Source organism: Cheilinus undulatus, linkage group 5, assembly GCF_018320785.1.
Source record: "Cheilinus undulatus linkage group 5, ASM1832078v1, whole genome shotgun sequence".
Taxonomy (NCBI): Eukaryota; Metazoa; Chordata; class Actinopteri; order Labriformes; family Labridae; genus Cheilinus; species Cheilinus undulatus.
This window is the reverse complement of record NC_054869.1, coordinates 43,087,816-43,106,914: the sequence shown is the minus strand read 5'-3', so window position 1 is coordinate 43,106,914 and position 19,099 is coordinate 43,087,816. Positions and strand designations below refer to the sequence as shown.

Below are 19,099 nucleotides of genomic sequence, written 5' to 3'. Positions count from 1 at the left end.
CAGTCTGGCAGGAATTTTGTTAATGCAATCAAACAAAACAGGATTGAGAACACAACTTTCTACATTGCAGGGGAAAAGAAAAACATTTTAGGGCTAAATTTGAAAATTGTGACGATAAAAAAAATAGGGAGTTTAATTTCCGAAACTGCAATCAAATAAAATCTATTTTTGATTGGAAAGCATTAAGTCTTGCAATATATTTAATTTGAATGTACAATTAAGAACCAAAAAACACCACCATCAAAACATATAGCACAAAATAATATTGATTTTTTTGTTTAAAATTAAAGACCTTTTGATTAAAAAACATTTATTTGCAAAGAAAACATTTAGACAACCAGACATTTTAAAAAAGGTTATGGTATAAACAGTTTAACATATGATTGTTGCTCTCAAGTCTATTTTACAGCAGCAAGTTATTAGCCAAGCCAGGAAAAAGGTGAACAACTTTCAAATAGTCTGACTCCAAAATTCAATCACACATAGGTCTCAGTGTTGTCGCGTTTACAGCCACCTTATTCCAACATATGTAGTGTGTTTGGACACAAAGTTTAGATTTCACTTTGTAGGGACTTTAAGAGTAACTGAAATGTAAACATATCTTATTTATATTTCATTTAATCATTTTCCCTTAAATGCAATCTGAATGTGTTTTTGCCAAGCTAATGGTACTGTTGCTTTTTACTGCATGAATGAGCAACATTTAAGCCCTTCATTTCAGTACTTGCATTAGCCTTATGTTTACACCAAATATGCAGACAATGGATTTATAATCTAATCTAATCTAATACAATACAATATAATTTAATATAATATAATTTTAGTTTAAATCATTTATATCCATTACTGCTACCTCTGAGCAGTTAAATTTCTTTTCTGTCTGTGCTGACTTACAGCAGAGAAGAACACTAAAAGGAAAACAGTCATTTGAATGAACATTTAATGACTCTGCCCCCCCCCCCCCCAGTATTATTGGATGCACTTTGTTCTGACTGTGTGGGCTGAACAACATTCGTCTAATAAACAAATGACCAAACCTTGTTGTGCTTATGAGACATGACAGAAAGTCAGAGATGCAGTTCACTGCTGAGGGAAGCACTTGTTACTTGGATTGCTTTCCCCTGAGTTCTCATTATCCAAATCTTATCTGCGTTTTTGTGCAGGCTATTATGTTTTAGAGTCGGCAGAAGTAGGTCAAGACTGCAAATAGTGACAAGAGTGGCACAATAAGGCCAAATAATGTTGGGACTGTTGTTTTGACAACAGAAACAAGCAAGCACTGGCATTGGTAATTAATCATAGGAATATGATTATTCAGCCCCTTTACTGTTCAAAGCAGCCATATTTGGCCTTGTTTAGAAAATATGGATGGTTAGAGTCACCCACTAGATGGTAGAATTGGACTATGATTTAAAAGTACATGGGATAAATTGGCCATTCTACAGAAATGTGCACTTGTCGTGTTGCAAAATATACCAAAAAAACCCCCCCAAAAAACCAAAAACAAAAACAAAAAAAAAAACTGTTTTTTTTTCTAAATATTTAACTTATTCCACATTAATTATTATTACTTATTGGCTTTATGAATTTGCATAAATGAGAGCTTCATCATTTTTAAAATCTTTTTTAAAATCTCTTAAAAGATTGCATTCACTATATTTTTGTCACTGAAGTTACCTTATATTAGCTGTCATGAAAAAATTATATATTATTCTCTTTAGCACATGTAGCCGGAATTACAGAACAATAATTTTAATCAAAAAGAAAAAAGAAAAGATACTTTGACAAATCTTTCCAAGGCTACTATCAGAGCAATCTGGGCTTCATTATACACCAGCAGTGCCACAGACTGATTGGTTCCATGCTACATCACATAGATGCATAAATGAGCATAATTTTCCCATGGACCTAGTGGACCTTTCCTTGTGGACTTATTATTTTTGTTAGCTGCATGCCGTAATCATCAACCTTAAAACAAATTAAAAAATCATGAAATATTTAATCTTGTTATGAAGAATCTATATGGAAGTTCACATCTTGAATTAAATCACCGCAAAGAAAAACAAACATTTTCATTTTATTGTAATTTTTTGAGATGCACCTGTATAATAGTCATTTGAATTTCATATATATATATATATATATATATATATATATATTTTTTTTTTTTTGACTTAAAAATATTGCTCTAACTCTTGACTGTAGGCACAGGTATACTAGGAATCTATGCAGCTAGTGGTTAGAATATACATATTTAAGAATATATCACTCAAAAAGGTGCAGCTGATCATAAGACACATCATTTCACGTTAAGAAATGCATTAATAAAGTTTTTTTTCCTATGAAATATTCCAGTAAAGGCTCGGGCAGAGAAATTCATGTTTCTGTAGAATGAACCAAATGTAAATATTGGCAGCTCTACAGATGTAAATATGTAATATGTAATACCATTGGTAATACTGATATCAGGAGTTGCCATCAAATTGTCAAAAAGATGTTAAAATACGATCAGTAAACGAAGTTTTCTCATTTTGCTCCTTTCTGCATCCGTTTTGGCTGCCTAACGACAGTGAGCAACAATATGCGGTATCCTAGCAACGACGCACGCAAGTTAACGTCCGGTCCAGTACATGACAGGAAAGACAGCAGTGAAGTTATGTCTCAAACTTAACCTAACTGGAGCAGAGCTATGACTTTAGGGGTACCTAGCTGAAGTCTGTACAGTATAATCGTTTATTTAAAGTTTAAGTCTGTTTAGAGGAAGAGTAAATTAAAAATGTATGGACGAGCTCCAAGAGAAACCTCCATGGTACCGAACGGCTCTTCATCAACAGTTGGCCCAGGGTCGTACGATGTACAATACAAAGCTAAACTAGAAGGTAGGAATTAACAAATATAGCCACGTCCAATAAAATTTAGACGTTAAAGTTAAATAATAAATGACTCATCATTTTTCAAATTAGAAGTCGTATAACTGTGCTGTATTTAATGAACCGAGCAAGTTGTGAATAAAAACGCTAAGCTACCTGGAAACAATAAGCTAGCTTAAGTGATAGCCGAAGGTGGGAAACACGTTATAACCAACGTGCTCTTAAAAAAAAAAGAAAAAACAAAAGAAAAAAGAAAGCATCTGCCGACTTCCTGAATGCGTTTTTTTGCATAATAATAGACAAATATATAATATAATAATATTAGACAAACACAGCTAGAGTCAAATAAAAAAAATGCAGTTCTTAAATTATGTTTTCATTTATTAAGGGAAAAATCCATCCAAACCTACCTGGCCTGTGTGAAAAAGTAATTTCACCCTAAACCTAATAACCGGTTGTTTTTTTTTTCACATAGGGCTAGGCAGGGTTGGATGGCCTCCTGCAATAACTAAATGTTGTATTTAATTGAGTTATTTTTGTCTAATATTACGATTTATACTATGATAAACATTTTAGTGTGAGAAATGTGCAATAAATAAGAAATTGGGAAAGGGGCAAAATGTTTTCACAAAACTTCTAAGCATCATAAAATGGTGATTTGGGTTAGTATTTTGTTATATTTGTTGATTTGTAAAACTTAAATGTGTGCATGGTCCTAATCTTTGGCTACTTTGACTTTATTCCCTGTACAAAGAGATAATTGACCTCAATTTCAAGAGTTTAAATTTACAGATGAAGGCAAATAATAATGCATGTTAAAGGGAAATTATCTAATCACATTTGCAACAATTTGTTTCAAAGTTAAATTCTTTATGCCCCTATTTTCTATTTATTTGCAATCTTACAGAAAACACAACACAATAAAACAGATTAAGTTAAAATACCAAGCGTAAGGGAAAATCATGGTGGCCATCCCAGTTGTGTTTGTGTCTCTGATTAGGTCTGTGTGTGGACAACTTATAAACCCTTAGGTTGCAGCATTCAGTGCTGACTAATTATCTCCCCATCAGAGAAAGTTAGAGCTTCTCTTTGTGTTTTCTCATGTCATTTAGAAGGGTGTCTTTCTGCATACACACCACTCAAACCTCAGTGTGATTTTTCTTACTATTTCCATTAGATCTAGGAGCACACTCTGTTGACTCTGGCTTTTTCAGTTCCAGCCCCCAGCCCATAAATACTATCACCAAGCTACTGAAAAGTAAAGTTAAGCTACAGTATCACTTTTCCAAGCAGGCATCCATGTCTCTAATTTGTAGTTGTGTGTTTTACATTACACATGTTGAACTCTTTTACTCTGTTGTAATTTCTATATAAAAGGTCCCTCTTCCATCAAGCTTTAATGTACATAGTCAAGGCAATTCTACATTGTCCTCAGGTACGAAATGCTTGGATGATGCCACTCCCCATAATATTATTGTCAACATTTACCTTTATTGCAGATGGATATGCCCCATTTCTGTCTCTGACCAGCAGATGGCCACCAATGAATGAGTCCAGTGAGACAGTACCAGGACCTGGACATTATGACTCCTCTCCTGTCAAGGTACTAAAGCCATACTTAAAAAGAACAAAACAGGAGTGTCTTGCACATCAGCCCCCAACAGGTCGGGGTTTGTGCTCCCAGAAAAGGACCAGAGCCGTATAAAAGATGATTCGTTGGATTATTTGTCAATGGCACTGAACGCTAATGATTTGGCGTGCACTGCATCATCATCATCAAAATTAGAACTCTTTTGATTCTAATAAAGATGCAGGGAGCATTAAAATGTTAGTCCTTTGCACCTTATTAAATAGCAAAAAATGACGTGTGTGCTGCAGTTTCTCCTTGGATTCACCTGTGATAAATCTATTGAATCATCTCTTGAACTACACTTAGAAATATATATGCGCATAAAGTTACATGTTTCCACATCTTGCCTTTATACAGTTTATGAGTTTACCACTACTGTGTTCTTTAGATATCTCATCCGGAGTCTTTCTCCTGTATCTCTGTACTTCACCAAGTCTTTGGTTTTCCCTCATGGACATCCAGCTTTGATTTCAAGAAAAGTGTTATTCTCTATTCACATACATTGTGCCATATTCTGAATCCAAGTACCATTTTTGATTCTTGCTACTCTTAAAACATGAGTCAGACATAAAATTGTTATATAAGCAATTTAATAGGGGTTATATAAGTCCCCATCAGCTAAATATACTGAATAAGCTTTCATTTAAAATAACAAACACAAGATACTTGTTCACTTATAATTTCGCCTGTGGAAGAGATACCATATTTTACTTCTATTGGTGAAAGACTCCCTTCATACCAACATTTTCCCTCAGGTTTAACATTGAAAACAGATCAGAGTTTGTCCAAAGAATGCTCCCAGCCCACGTATTCCTGTATTTGTGTTTTAACCACACCTTTCTCAGGGATTTTCAACACATTCACCTCACAAGAACCCAGTGTGAAGATCTTTGTGGAAGATGAGCAATTAAAAAATTAACAAACAAGCCAACAACACTCAAACTCTAGCATCTTTTGCAGCTATGAGTGCAGCAGGAAAGCCAGTATCATTGGGGCTAGCAATTCCCCGCCACTGACAAAACATCTGAAGAAGCTGCAACTAATGCATTCATCTTTATGTCTCAACTTATTTGAAAAGCAGAGAACCCCCCTCAGGGAATATGTGTTTTTCCTGATCCAATATATATATATATATATATATATATATATATATATATATATATATATATATATATATATATATATATTTTTTTTTTTTACTGGATTGATTACAGGCAATGGTTCACTCCTTTCAGAAGTGACTTACCTCTGTTTAATCTATTGCCAGCAACAATTGTGAACGTACATCTGCAGTGGAGTCCACCATTGATGAACTCAAGTCAAAACCAGTTTCTTTGGGCAGGCTCCCTGACATTTATAAACCGTTCATTGAGAAACTACCTCTGGGGTTTGAACATCCTTGAAGGCAGTGAGGTTGGCAATGACCCTGTCAAGTACATGTTGGACATGCTGATGCAGACGATGGACTGAACATTGCATTGAAAACTACCAGCACTCATCCAAACTGGTTTTAAAATGTGCTCGTTTACCTCAGTGAACACTAGTATTAAGGACTGGGTTAATTCAAGTTATGCAGACAGAATTTGCCTGACAGGTTGTATCTTCCACCCCTTCTGAAATTAGCCGTTTAGTGCGCTACCATCATTGATATGATACAACATAAGCATTTTCCAGTAACATCAGTTCATGCCCACACTATTTGCAGATGGTAAATGTCTTTTAAAATGTCTTATAATGGCAAATACCTATGATAAATCTAGGCATCTGTGCATCCCTAAGAAGCTTAAGCTTAGGCATATTTTACCTTGCTGATAAGTTGTATATGCCTCCATAGGCCCCTTTTTGGCCACTGTAACCCAAACAGCATTGCCACCCTCAACAGACCCAAGCTCCATCCATTCAAACTCCAGGTAGTGCCACCGTTACTATGTACCCTACCACAATGTGTTTAAGGCCCCCACTACTAGTCCATAAAAATAGACAGACAGCGAGAGACGTAACTTCTTTAAGGCTATCAAGTGGGCATGTTCCTTCAAGTTAGACCCACAACACCTCTGGAAGGCTGACAGTAAGCCCTGGCATCCCAGAGCCACCCCCATCCATGCTAGCTCTAATTGCCACTAAAACCCACCCACAGAACTGGTGCTATTACATTCTTATGTACAAAGGCCAAGTAAACTAAGACACAAACATACAGCTATTCCCACTGCCAACAAGAAAGATTTAAATTAGTCATGGCTGTTGAGGCTCATTAATTTACTTACAAAGGAAGTAAATTCATATCTTGATCAGGGTGAGGTGAGGCGGAGTTTGTTATGAAACTATGTTGTCTTGGTCACACTTAAAAAGCAGCAGATCTGGCAGCAGAAGAAAAAGTGCATGGAACCATGGGATTCAAAGAGAGAAATACAGGGTCATTTTTATTTTTGTCAGCATTTGCAGAGATTTTTTAAGGAAAATATACAACTGAATTGTGTCTCTGTGTCTGCTTTTCTTTCTGTTTTCTGCCCAGCCAAATGTCCACGGTGGCTGCAGTCTTCAGAACCGCTCCAAGCGCTTTGAGGAGGTGGTATCAAAGGTCCCGGGTCCAGGGGCCTACAATGTGCTGCATGCCTCAGGAAATGCACTCAGGGCTGGGACGTCTAATGCAGGACAGGCCCAGAAGCTTGGCAGAAATATGGTAGGCATATGGGTGAAGTTAGGAGTGCAATGTAAATAAGCAGTCCAGTCACAGGAAATTATTTATAAGTGATTCTCTACCTCCAGCCTCTTGTGTTGTCCATCCATAGAAAATCAGCTTTTTCACTGGAATTTATGTAGAAAAATGCTCTCTCTGCTCAAGATACATTCTCTTCAATGCTTGCAAAAATAAGAGGCAATGAATTTAAGTGTGCAAGCTTTATAGTGTTCTTTTGAATGAAAATCAGCTGCCTTTATTTATCAGTCTTGTATAATAATGCTAAGAGGTCACTTACTTCCCTCCAGTTCTTATCTAGCCAAGGTCATCTCATGTCTTAGTACCTGATAAACACAGCAAACAGCAGAGTGTGAAAGTTTTCCTCTGTGTACCGTGAAGTGTTGTATCTGTGCCATTTGTTAAACAAATGATATGTATAGCAGCGCCTCCACAAACAGTGGTGACTGCCAACACTTACAGATGGTGAGTTAAAGCTTCTCTTTGGCACCTCTGCCTTCTACATACTGCTCACTGATCTGTGGGAATTAGAAAATGCTATTTAAAACCTTTGAGGGCGTCAGTTCTCAATTTGGTTATTAAAAGAACTCTGCGGGGTGTGTTTGCTATAGCATTAAAAACCTATAACATTTGGTTATGTTTTAGCTCTTTTTGCAAAGTGTTTTAAAAACAAGCAGGTTTTTACAGCTCCCTTGACAGGTTTATCCTTGCCTTACATAAAGTTCAACAAATAGAACAGGCTTGCAGTTAAATAATTTCATTTTAAGAGAAAGAGGGCTGTGAATTACAGTCAATGCCCTGAAAAAGCAAGCATTTATCAGTCAGCTTGCTAAACCAGTGGTATCAAATATGCTTTGAATTAAAGATGCTGTGTAATTTGTGATATGACCTGTCCCTTGACCTGTAGCTTCCAGCTTTATTAGCAGTATTACTGTGCCTTAGAACCGTGTTAAGTTCAGCTTTGCAGAAAACTGGGATTTAATTTCAATGTACAACCCCAATTCCAAAAATTTGGGATGCTGCATAAAATGTAAATGAAAACATTTTACAGTGCAATGATTTGCAAATCTCAAAAACATATATTTTATTCAAAACAGAATACAATTAACATATTGTGATATTGAAACTGTCAAGGAAGGGGGAAATGGGTCCCAATTGCAGATAAACACCCAACAAGGAGAACCACTAAAATCACGAATGCTTAATTGGGAGAGGGGGAAAACCAAAACAAAAGCTATTTTCTTATTAATTGATTAAAAGGGTAAACTGAACCCCCATTGCCTTGCAGCTGACTAGAAACTTAGCTCAAAGCAAACAGAGAAAACTATGTGCTTAAAGGTGCAGTATGTAATATTTAGCCTAGTAGCATTTAGCTGAACAAACTTGGTAAAATAAAGCAAAACATTTCTAAGATGGTCTATCTAAATAAGTGTTTAGTCATCTAAATTCAAAAATGGCTATTTTGAAAAAAACAACTCAGAATAAACCTTTAATTCATACATAGGGAGGGTCCCCTCCATGGATGCCGCCATCTTGGATTTTCTACGTTTCCATGGTAACAGAGGAAAAAAGGATAAATAAAGTTACTGTATTGTATTGTATCGTATTCTCATTACAGATACACATTAAATTCAACTGGTTGCCACAGCTTCCAGCTGAGAAATGCAATCTAGAATCCACTTCTAGATGTTGATATTCAGTTTTACACACTGCACCTTTACAGAATTGAAACTGCCACTAGGCTGATGTTATAAGACAAACTAAAAGGCTGGGTAATGGCTTCCAGCATAAACCAAGGCAGTTTTCCACTGACTGGTAGTTTCACTTGCTCACAAACACAGTAAGATCCCTTAAATGTTTAAAATACTCTTATGTTCATAGTTCATGCTAGAGAACCCCAGAAAATCCAAAAAAAATGCTCTCCTTATCTCTGACGGTGAGATAATGAGTCAGCACAGAGTGCTGCAGCCCAGGTCTTTATATCAGTTTGTCACACCTGGCCTTAATCAGTGGCAATCAGCTCTGACACACCTGGCACTTCACTGATTGACTCACACTCAGTGAGAGGCAGTGCTGAGTTCCCTTACAGAAACTTAGACATTTCACCATTTCATGAATATTATAACCTCATTTTTGAATTTTGATGGTAGCAACACATTTCAAAAAAGTAGGGACAGGGCAACAAAAGGCTGGAAAAGTAAGTAGTACTACCAAAAACAGCTGGAGCAGCATTTTTCAACAAATTAAGTTAATTGGCAACAGGTCAATAACATGACGGTATAAAAGGAGCATTTTAGAGAGGCAGAGTCTTTCAGAAGTCAAGATGGACCACAGTACATGATATCAAAAGATTCAGAAAATCTGGAGAAATCTCTGTGTGCAAGAGACAAGGCCAAAGATCAGTCTTGGATGCTCATTTTCTTTGGGCCCTCTGAATTAAAAACCGGCATGATTTTGTACTGGAAATCACTGCATTGGCACAGGAACACTTCCAGAAATCAGTGTCAGTCAACACAGGTTGCCAAACCTTCCTCAAATGTTAAAACTGTATCATGGAAAGAAGCAGCCGAATGTGAACACAATCCAGAAATGCTGCCCTTTTCTTGTTTGTTTGTTTTATTTGGATCCCCATTAGCTCAAGCATCAGCTGTAAGCTATTCTTCCTGGGGTCCACAGTTTACATTGTGACAGTGCAATTTATACAATCAGTAATCACAGTACAAAAACATGAGACAATATATCACATTGCACCAACAGAACATGACAAACATTTCAACAATTACAACTAACTCAAACAGAGTTAAAGACAACAGACATTACAGTAGCTTCGAATAGCTCTAAAGAATAGACGTTAGCAAGCCCTTGTAGCCAACATATATTAACAATTAGTATTGGCTACTAAAGTTTCTTAGCAGATAATATCTTTTCAGGGATTTTTTTCAAAACTATAAACAGTATTATGTTGTGTAATATCAGTTCCATTCTTGCATTGCTCTGTATATTACTGAGCACTGAGCTGATGAAGTTTTTGCTTTAGGCGAAATATAACAACCTCTAACAAAACTTCCTGGTAGAATAATGATGTACATCTGTACTAAAGGAGAGGTTTTCATATAAATTTAGTTGTTATGACATTCCATAGGAGAAACCATCAGTGCATATAGTAATCTGTTTTTACCTTCAAACCATGAGGGATTTTCTTGCATTTTACTGACATTTGATCTAAACCCGCATGACAGAACCACCTGTGCAGCCTTATTCTGGACCAGCTGCAATTTCTTAATATTGCTGATGGAAATGCTGGAGCAAACTAAAGAGCAGTAATCCAGATGAGAAAAAAACAAGGCCCGAATTAGTTGTTGAACTGTTTGTTGTAACAAGTACTTTGCGCACCTGTTAATAACACACAAAGTATTTCCCATCTTAGTCACTAGTTTTTGTACCTGTTTGTCCCAGGACAGTCTATTGTCTATAATAACACTTAGAATTTTGGCATCATCTACCTGATTTAATAAAGTCTGATTTATCCTGAGCTCAAGCTTTGGTTAAGAACATAAACAATAAGCAGTTCCAACTACTGGGCTAGCTGTTTTGGTTACATTTAATACACATTTATTGTTGCTGATCCAATCTACCACTGAATGTAACTCTCTCTTAATTAACATTTGAATGATAAATTTTTATATCTGATTGGATGATGATTGGATCATCAGCCTACATTGAGATAGATACTTGCCTTATCTAAAAAAGAGAGAAGATCATTAGTGAAAATTGTGAACAGGGGTGGCCCAAGACAGCTTCCCTGAGGCTCTCCATCAGTAAAAGTTCCATTAAAACACACTGTTTGTTTCCTGTCACTTAAATAACTTTTGCTGGGCCAAAGCTCATTTAAAATGAACTGAGTCAAACTGGAAAACTGCTCTGTGGTCAGATGAATAAAAAAATTCATCTGACTAAGGAGGAAAGGCTTGTTATCAGTGCACAGTTCAAAAGCCTGCATCTCTGATGCATGGGGCTGATTAGTGCCTATGGTGTGGGCAGCTTACACATCTGGAAAGACACTATCAATGCTGAAATAGTATATAGAGGTTCTAGAGCAATATATGCTCACATCCAGACAACATCTCTTTTAAGGAAGGCCTTGCATATTTTAGCAAAACAATGAAAAAACATATACCCCATCCATCACAACAACATGGCTTTAGAGTAGAAGAGCTGAACTGGAGTCTGGAAACTGCAGTCAAGATATTTTATCGATATATAACACTTGGAGCAACACAAATAAAACGCAAAACAAGAAGACCAAGGACTATTGAGCAGCTAGAATCCTACATCAGACCAAAAATTGGGCAACATTCCTCTCCATAACTCCTACAACTGGTCTCCTCACTTTCCAGATGTTTACAGACTGTTGGGAAAGAAGGGGAGATGCTACACAATGGCAAACTTGGCACCGTCCATACTTTTTGAGATGTGTTGCTGACATCAATTTCAAAATGAGCTAATATTTTCAAGAAATGGTAAAATGTCTCAGTTTCGGGGAGCAGGTGGTCTAGTGGTTAAAGGCGCTCCCCATGTACGCGGGCGGCCCGGGTTCGAATCTGGCCTGAGGCCCTATACCGCATGTCTCTCCCCCACTCTTTACCCTGTGTCCGACTCTATCCACTGTCCTCCTCTATCTAATAAAGGCACAAAAATGCGCAAAAATAAATCTTAAACAAAAAAATGTCTCAGTTTAAACATCTGATATGTTTTTTTATGTTCTTTTGCAAATAAAATGTGGTTTTATGAGATTTGGAAATCATTGCATTCTGTTTTTATTTACATTTTACCCAGTGCCCCAACTTTTTTTTTTTAATTGGGCTGTACTTTTTTTTAGTTTTGTTTTTATCACCAAAAGCAAATTTATCGCTAGCCTTCTCTAGTCTTCCAAATTGAAAAAAGGTAGTTGACTGAAATTTTTTAGTCGTAGTTTTAGTTGATGAAATTAGCACTAGCTTAGATGCCATTAAGACAATGGTACCATTTTGCTTTGTTTATGGCATGGGTGTTCATGAAGGAGAGTGATCATGAAGGAGAGCTTTTATTAACACATATCTCCCTGTATGCTAGCTGTTTATACCTGAATAGCAGACAGGTGCAAAGGTAATCTCTCTGGTTTCCTGCATTCAGACTGAGAACGTCTTCATTGCACGCTGCCTTAGTAAATATTATTCATCTCCCTGCACTTCATTTCTCAATCCTTCTGTCTTATTTTGCCTTTCTTTCCTGTTCTTATCTTCAGCCTTCCACCCTCTCTGTATCTCTCTGTCTCCTTCCTTTCCTCAGTCTCTCCTTATATTGGCCCCAGGCAATGCTTGGCCACTTTGTAAGCCAGGGCATCTTTTCCATCACAGAACCTGACTTCCCTTCATACTCTCTTTCTATCTCTCTCTGCTCAGTGGCTGCAAGCCAAAAGTCTGCGACTGGTTCGTCCGTCCATTCCATCCATTCCTTCCCCAGGCCAGGCCTATGGCTATGAAGAGGATGCCCAGGGTGTACTTAGCAAGAAGCAGCCCCTTCCCAGGGACACAACCCTTGGGCCAGCCTACTACAGTCCACTGCTGGTAAGGGCAACCAAACACATGCACATGTTCACACATGTTCAAATACGACTGTACATCCATCAGAGATTGTGAAGAGTTCATTTGTGCATGCATGTGTGTCTGAGTGTGCTCAGTCTGCCCATGAGGCAAGGTCCATTAGTGTTAGGCAGATCTAATGCAACACTGAACCCCCCACCCCCACCCCCACCCACCCACACTCCAGTCAGTTGGCCCAAAACCCATTTCCATAGCTAATGAATGCAGCTCCACTTTAAAAAAGCCACAGCACACCAATGCTCATCCATTTTACATGCCAACAAAAAGAGCCATTAGTAATTATTCTTCTAGCTGTATTACAATATTCACTTAAAATAATGCACACGCCTGCTGGTCTGCCTCTCAATTAAGTCATTTCTCATCTGTTAATGACCAGAGGAAGTCAACACCGTCCTTGAGTGTTGGCCGAGGTTGTGTCAACACACCGGCGCGGGCACAGAGGCACGCTGTGATTTAGGGCTATCAGTGGTTCATCCATCCAAGGCCCTTTTCTTCAGACTCCACTTCTGTTCTGCTCTTGCTTTGAAAGTTCAGCCTCCACTTCTGTCTTTCTCCTTCTGAAACACTCCTTTCTTTGGAGTCAAATGCTTCCCCCGCCCCATGCTGCTTGGACTGAGTTCAAAAGTGTAAATTAAGTGTGTGTCTGAGGACGTGACTTCAAAGTGGCCAGAGCAGCCTTTGAATGATAAGACATGAGGCGGGTATCAAAGAAGCAGATCCTTTTTTCTGTCTAAATATTATTGAGTAAACAAAAAAAACCTTAAAAGATTTTATCCACCAACCTCTAACTTGTGATTTCATTTTTTATCTACAAAGTGATTTTCTAGCTGCATCAGTGACTTCTTGAACAGAATTAAAGATAGGCTAATGTGCTTAAGGGGTATGTATGTCCGGGTAGTATTAGATAGTAGGTAGTAGTATTGCATATGAGGCCCTCTACATAATTCAGAATTACAAATAAGTTGTCAATTATATAGGACTCAAAATATGACTACTAAGACTGTTGCGTCTTTCAACTAAAGTAACTTTGATCTGAAACAAATGTGTCATAGGAATGGAGCTTAGCATAAGCTCATGCAGGACATGGAAGGCAAACGCCCTGCTGCAATCAGCTGCAGATTTTAGTTATTGTCTCCCAGCCAATGACGGCTCATTCTCTCAACCCATGTTATCCTTCTCACTAATCCCTGCTTCATCAATGTAGCGCACACCCCACTCTGCTGGTAAAGCTTCACCTCCACCTCTCCAGCTTCCTTCTTTCTAGCATAAAGCTTTTGTTGCAACTTCTTCACTTTCATGTTACTATGGAGTAGACTGCTGCAGAACTGAGTTTCATTGTGTTGGACATGCATTGTCATAAATGTATCTATCTATATGGGGTTTTTTAACAATGTGCTCCTTGAAGAGTCTAGCATGTTGCTTGGCTAACCTTGGGAGCATCTTTTAAGTAGAGCTTTCACCGACAACTCAAACTGTATATCTATTTCGCATGGTTAAATGGTTAAATGTATGGCGAGAGTAAACTATTTCTGAATCATGTTGAACAGCCATCTGCTAAAGCTGTGTTGGGGTTGTAAAGGGGCCGATGGAAATGCCAAAAGAGAGGAGAGGGAGATGCAGGAAGACAGAAGAAGGAGATGTAGAAACAGAAGAGGCAGATACATGAAACAGGTAAGATGGAAAAACAGAAGTGGAAAGTGCAAAAACAGAGAAAAGAGAGATAAATACAGAGAGAATGGGGAAATGCAGAAAGAGAGGAGGAGATGTAGAAAGCAGGAACTCTCTTAAAAAGAAAACCTCGGTCCCATTGAAAAAAAGCACCAATCAGAAGAACAAGAACTGCAATAGTCAAGTTAACAAGAAGTTAACTTGAGTTGCAACTTCTTAACCCAAGCTGAACAAACCAAATCCAATCTGCCATACTGATTTTGATCGCCAGATTTTCCAAGTATTAAAAAATCTTTAATTTTGTATTAAGTTGGCAATTTTTTAATGATATCATTATCATTAAAAATTAGCCCCCCCTCACAACCCCCCCCACACACACACCCACACCATAGACTGTAGAAAGAAATGGACAAATCCCATGTGACATCAGTTGTCTGCTTACAATAGGCAAACTCAAACGGCTCTTGAAGCCAATCCGTGGAGGCTTCCATATTGAAATCGCAGTCTCAACCGAACTTTGGATCAACCTAACCGCCTGTCCACAAGCGCGACTTCCTGTCAGCCTGCTGGCTAGCATTCTGGTTGACAGAAACGGAGCCTCTGCCTGCCGAGCTATCTGTCTATCAAATGAGATGCGCCAATCAGCTTTCTTCCTAAATATAATCCAAACGATCGTGGTACAAAAAAATTCTCCCCCGTACAGTGGGAGCACAATAAGACACTAGCTAATGAGACACGTTTGGTGTTTTGAACCAGGCTGTAAACCAGTTTATTTCTTGTGTCAAAACCGGCTGTTAAACACGTGTCCAGACGGGACTTCCGGTGTTCCTGCAGCCAGCGGTAAGTTTTATTAAATCACCTTACCTGATTATTCATCATTATTCAGTTTCACCTGTCATCTGATTTTAAAACAGCTGATCCCTGAAAGAGCAAGTTTCATCAAAATGATCAGGACCAGCTTGTGATCTTCACAGAGTTTTATCATAAATTCCCTTACTTAACAATATGATGTCTAACATAAAACATAAAAACAACAGAGAATTGTAATGAGAGTTTTTCTGTGCAGTGTGTGTTTGTGGGTCAATATGATACAATACGATATGTGTGAAACGATACAATTGATTGGACCCTTAGGACAATTCATCTTGTGCTACCCACATTTAGCAGCCAGATGATAACATATAGGTTATAGTAAATGAGGAAAATCAGGATGAAGGCATCACAGACTAACCTCCCTATGAAGTCTGAGTTATTGGAAATCTAACCATCTTCATTAAGGTCTTAACACACTGGGTCAGTTATTTTTGGATGCGTTTTTTTGGATCTGTAATCTGAATAAACGCCAAACACTCGGACGTAGCACAATGGGTCTGATGCATTTTTATTTGCCTTCACTGCGAAAATTCATAGAATGTGGGAAATTGTTTTGTATTGCGAGCCTGTGGCTCTGTCACTCCTTTACAATCCCACTGGATCCATCCTGACAGAGAGCTTCATACAGCATCTGCTCATGCGTCATAGCGCTGAGCCAAGATGGAGAGATTTCAGCCTCTGTTATGACCTGTGAGTAGGATACAAACTTCTGCCTTTATCTGTTATATTTCCATATCTGATATCAAGATAATACACCGGCAAACTACGGTGTTTGCAGTGAGGTTTTGGTGTGAGAGAGGGAGAGAAAGGGAGCGAGCAAGAGAGAATAAAGCAACAGGCACTGATATGAATCATTGATCACCCATCTATCTGTTATATTTCCATGGTTGATATCCACAATAAATAAGCAAATTTTGGTGTTTAAAGTGAGGTTTGGTGCAAGAGAGAGGGAGGAGAGAGAGGAAGGGTCGGGCGGGGGTGAGCAAGCGAGGAGGAAGCAGTGGGCACTGTTATGAATCATCAATTACCCATTTAAATGTCTTAGACTGATGCGACATTTTGCGAAATTGAAACCTGTTCTGAAAAAAAAATATGACGAACGAAAATTTTGGTGTCAGTGTGCAAACATAATTATAACAACATGAACTTGATTTTCTTTTTTAATGTGCGAAAAATTCGGACGAAATAAACGGACTCAGTGTGCAAAGGCCTTCACCCATTAAGGTTTGTCCACACGCAGCATTAGGGATTACCTTTTGGTATCTTAATACCTGAAAAGGAAATATCTGTAAAGCCATTTTGATGCAGTGTCGGATGGTCAAACTGTTCCAGAATGCCATCCACTTGTAACCAGATCATCACCTTGTGATGAAGGTAATCTGTAGTAGTCAGAGCACTGTAAATGCCCTACCCAAGAAGTCAAGAACTGGCCAGGCCCTGCAAAAGATTCCTTATTTGCTGTGAATATGTGAAACTGAAATGGATACATGGGTAAGAGTTTCCCCTGAATAGCGGCCACATTAGACTTAAAACCATACTTGTTTTTGTTTGCCTGTGTGTTGACCACTACCTAATTCTGCCTACGGGATCCTGCCCACATGCCATCCTGCTGACAAAAACTTCTGCATTCTTCTCATTTAAATGATTAATAGTCCACCATTTCACTTTTTCAGAGAAGAATGAAAATGTTTATACCCACTGGCTGTGTTTTTGTTTTTACTTTTTAAAACTCTCCTTGACTCAAATTGGCAATTTGTGCCTGTGAACTCAAAGCCAGATGCGATACTTTCACAGTGCTTGTGTGTGACTTTGTGTGATGCAGAACAGCGATGTTGTCCTTTTTCAAATTGAAGCATCTGAACATCCTTGCTTCTTTAACCCCCCCCTCTGAACTGGATTGGTAGATCAAGGGAGACTGAACCTTAGATCTTGTCCTCGATTCTCTTTTGAAGTTAAGGAGACAGGCACCACATGCAGTGAGAAACTTCATGAGACTCTGTGCCAGTCTTCTCAAAACCTTCCTCACATACTTCAGTCATGAACAGTTTTAAGGAAGACTTGACATAAGGAAGAGTTTGATCTTGATTCTATCAGGCTTTTTAAAATTACATGTCAGCTTGATTTTGTACTAGCAGCAGAAGTCTTTCATTGTCAGGAGTTTGAATGGTAGTGAATTTGGCACCAAACTGTTTAGTTGAAGCTCACTCCAAAATACATTTTCTTTATTTTTAGTGAGAAAACCTTTGATAAACAGAAGCTTTAGCGTGTATTTGCTCACCAAAATGTTCAAAAATGACAACAAATAGTCAGGTTTTATTCAAAAATCTCCCTAAGGGCATACCAATTCAAAAGCCCTAGTGGAGGAATTGACACACCTTTCTCAGACACATGACAACTATTATGTTACTCACAACAGCAATTTAAGCCAATGTTAATACATTCACACTTTTTATTGTAAAAAATACCAGAGGAGGCTGTCAAGTCAAGCTAAAAGAGGAGCGGGGAAGTAAACAGTCTGATAGTTGTTTTACTGTAGCTGACTGTAGATGTCCTCCTGTTTGCTCTTAATTTGCTGAGTGAGGAGGCTGAAACCTTGGGAATCTGTGTCTCCATGGCCAAAACAAAGATCCAGGCCTTTGGGGACGCCTTGGATACTGCCATCAAATCTGTGTCTGTGAATCACAAGAGCGTGGAAGTTTTGGAGCAGTTCACCTATCCTGGCAGCATAATCCATTGATCCGCTAACTGTGAGGCTGAGACTTGGCCTTGGGGCCAATGGATTTGCTGGGTAAGACGGTGTGGGATTCCCAGTATCTGAGCATGCGGACGAGAGTCAGATTCTTTCAATCTTTGGTCCTCCTGGTCTTCCTGTACTCTTGAGAGGCTTGGATGCGGACTGAGGCGCTGGCTGGACTCATTTGTGATGACTTCTCTTTGGCACATTTTTGGGTATCACTGGCAAGATTGTGTGCCTAATGCTGGCGTTCTCAGGAGAGCAGGGATTGGGAGAGTCAGCTGCTGGATACAGGGGTGGCAGTATTAAAATCTGGCACCAAGGATACTGGTACCTACTGAACTAAATTACAGCACAGATATCAATACTTCATTTCAATACTGTGCCACCCCAGTGTGACCCCCTGCCACCCCAAGTGAAAGCCAAGCAATATGTCATGAAATCTGTGTGATTTGTGTTAAGTTAAAATGGTTTCCTTTTCTTATCCCATGTTTGACTGGCATCTTATAACGATATTTCTGCATATCTATCAAACATACCCAGACAGCTTTTACTCCCCTGCAAACTTTCAACACAATTTCTTTCTATCAAAAGTATTGATTCAGTCACTGTTTAGGCACCGACACCATATAAAAAGTATCGATTTAGCACCAGAATCAGAAAAAACCATACAATACCCAACCCTTGGCACCTGGCGCACTTTATTTGGCCTGACCCATCTCACTGCATACTGGGTTCCCAGGATCTGGTGAGTTGGACCAGACCTTGGGAGCGGCTGTGTGCATCATGGAGAGGTCAGCTGGGAGGATGCCTGGAGGAGGTTCAGAAGGTTTAAAAAAGTCCAGAATTTAAGTTTTAAGGCCTTTTTTTAATGTTAAGAATTGTACTTGTGACACAACATTCAATCCAGCAGTATATCATTTGAAGATCCACTTTAGGAAGAAAAGTGGACCTTCAAATAGCAATAAATAGGAAGAAACTCTTCTT

The 19,099-nt window shown here is 38.5% G+C and overlaps 1 protein-coding gene across 1 annotated transcript in view; it reads left to right on the top strand.

The window, feature by feature from the left end:
* Positions 1–4,078: 4,078 nt before the first annotated feature.
* The window catches only part of stpg2 (sperm-tail PG-rich repeat containing 2), a 127,079-nt gene continuing 112,058 nt past the window's right edge, over positions 4,079–19,099 (top strand). The window contains exons 1-4 of the mRNA XM_041788370.1: positions 4,079–4,128; positions 4,370–4,473; positions 7,013–7,180; positions 12,637–12,801. Of these exons, the coding sequence (XP_041644304.1) occupies positions 4,414–4,473; positions 7,013–7,180; positions 12,637–12,801 (393 nt within the window). The 5' untranslated portion in view covers positions 4,079–4,128; positions 4,370–4,413. The remainder of the gene's footprint in view (positions 4,129–4,369; positions 4,474–7,012; positions 7,181–12,636; positions 12,802–19,099) is intronic.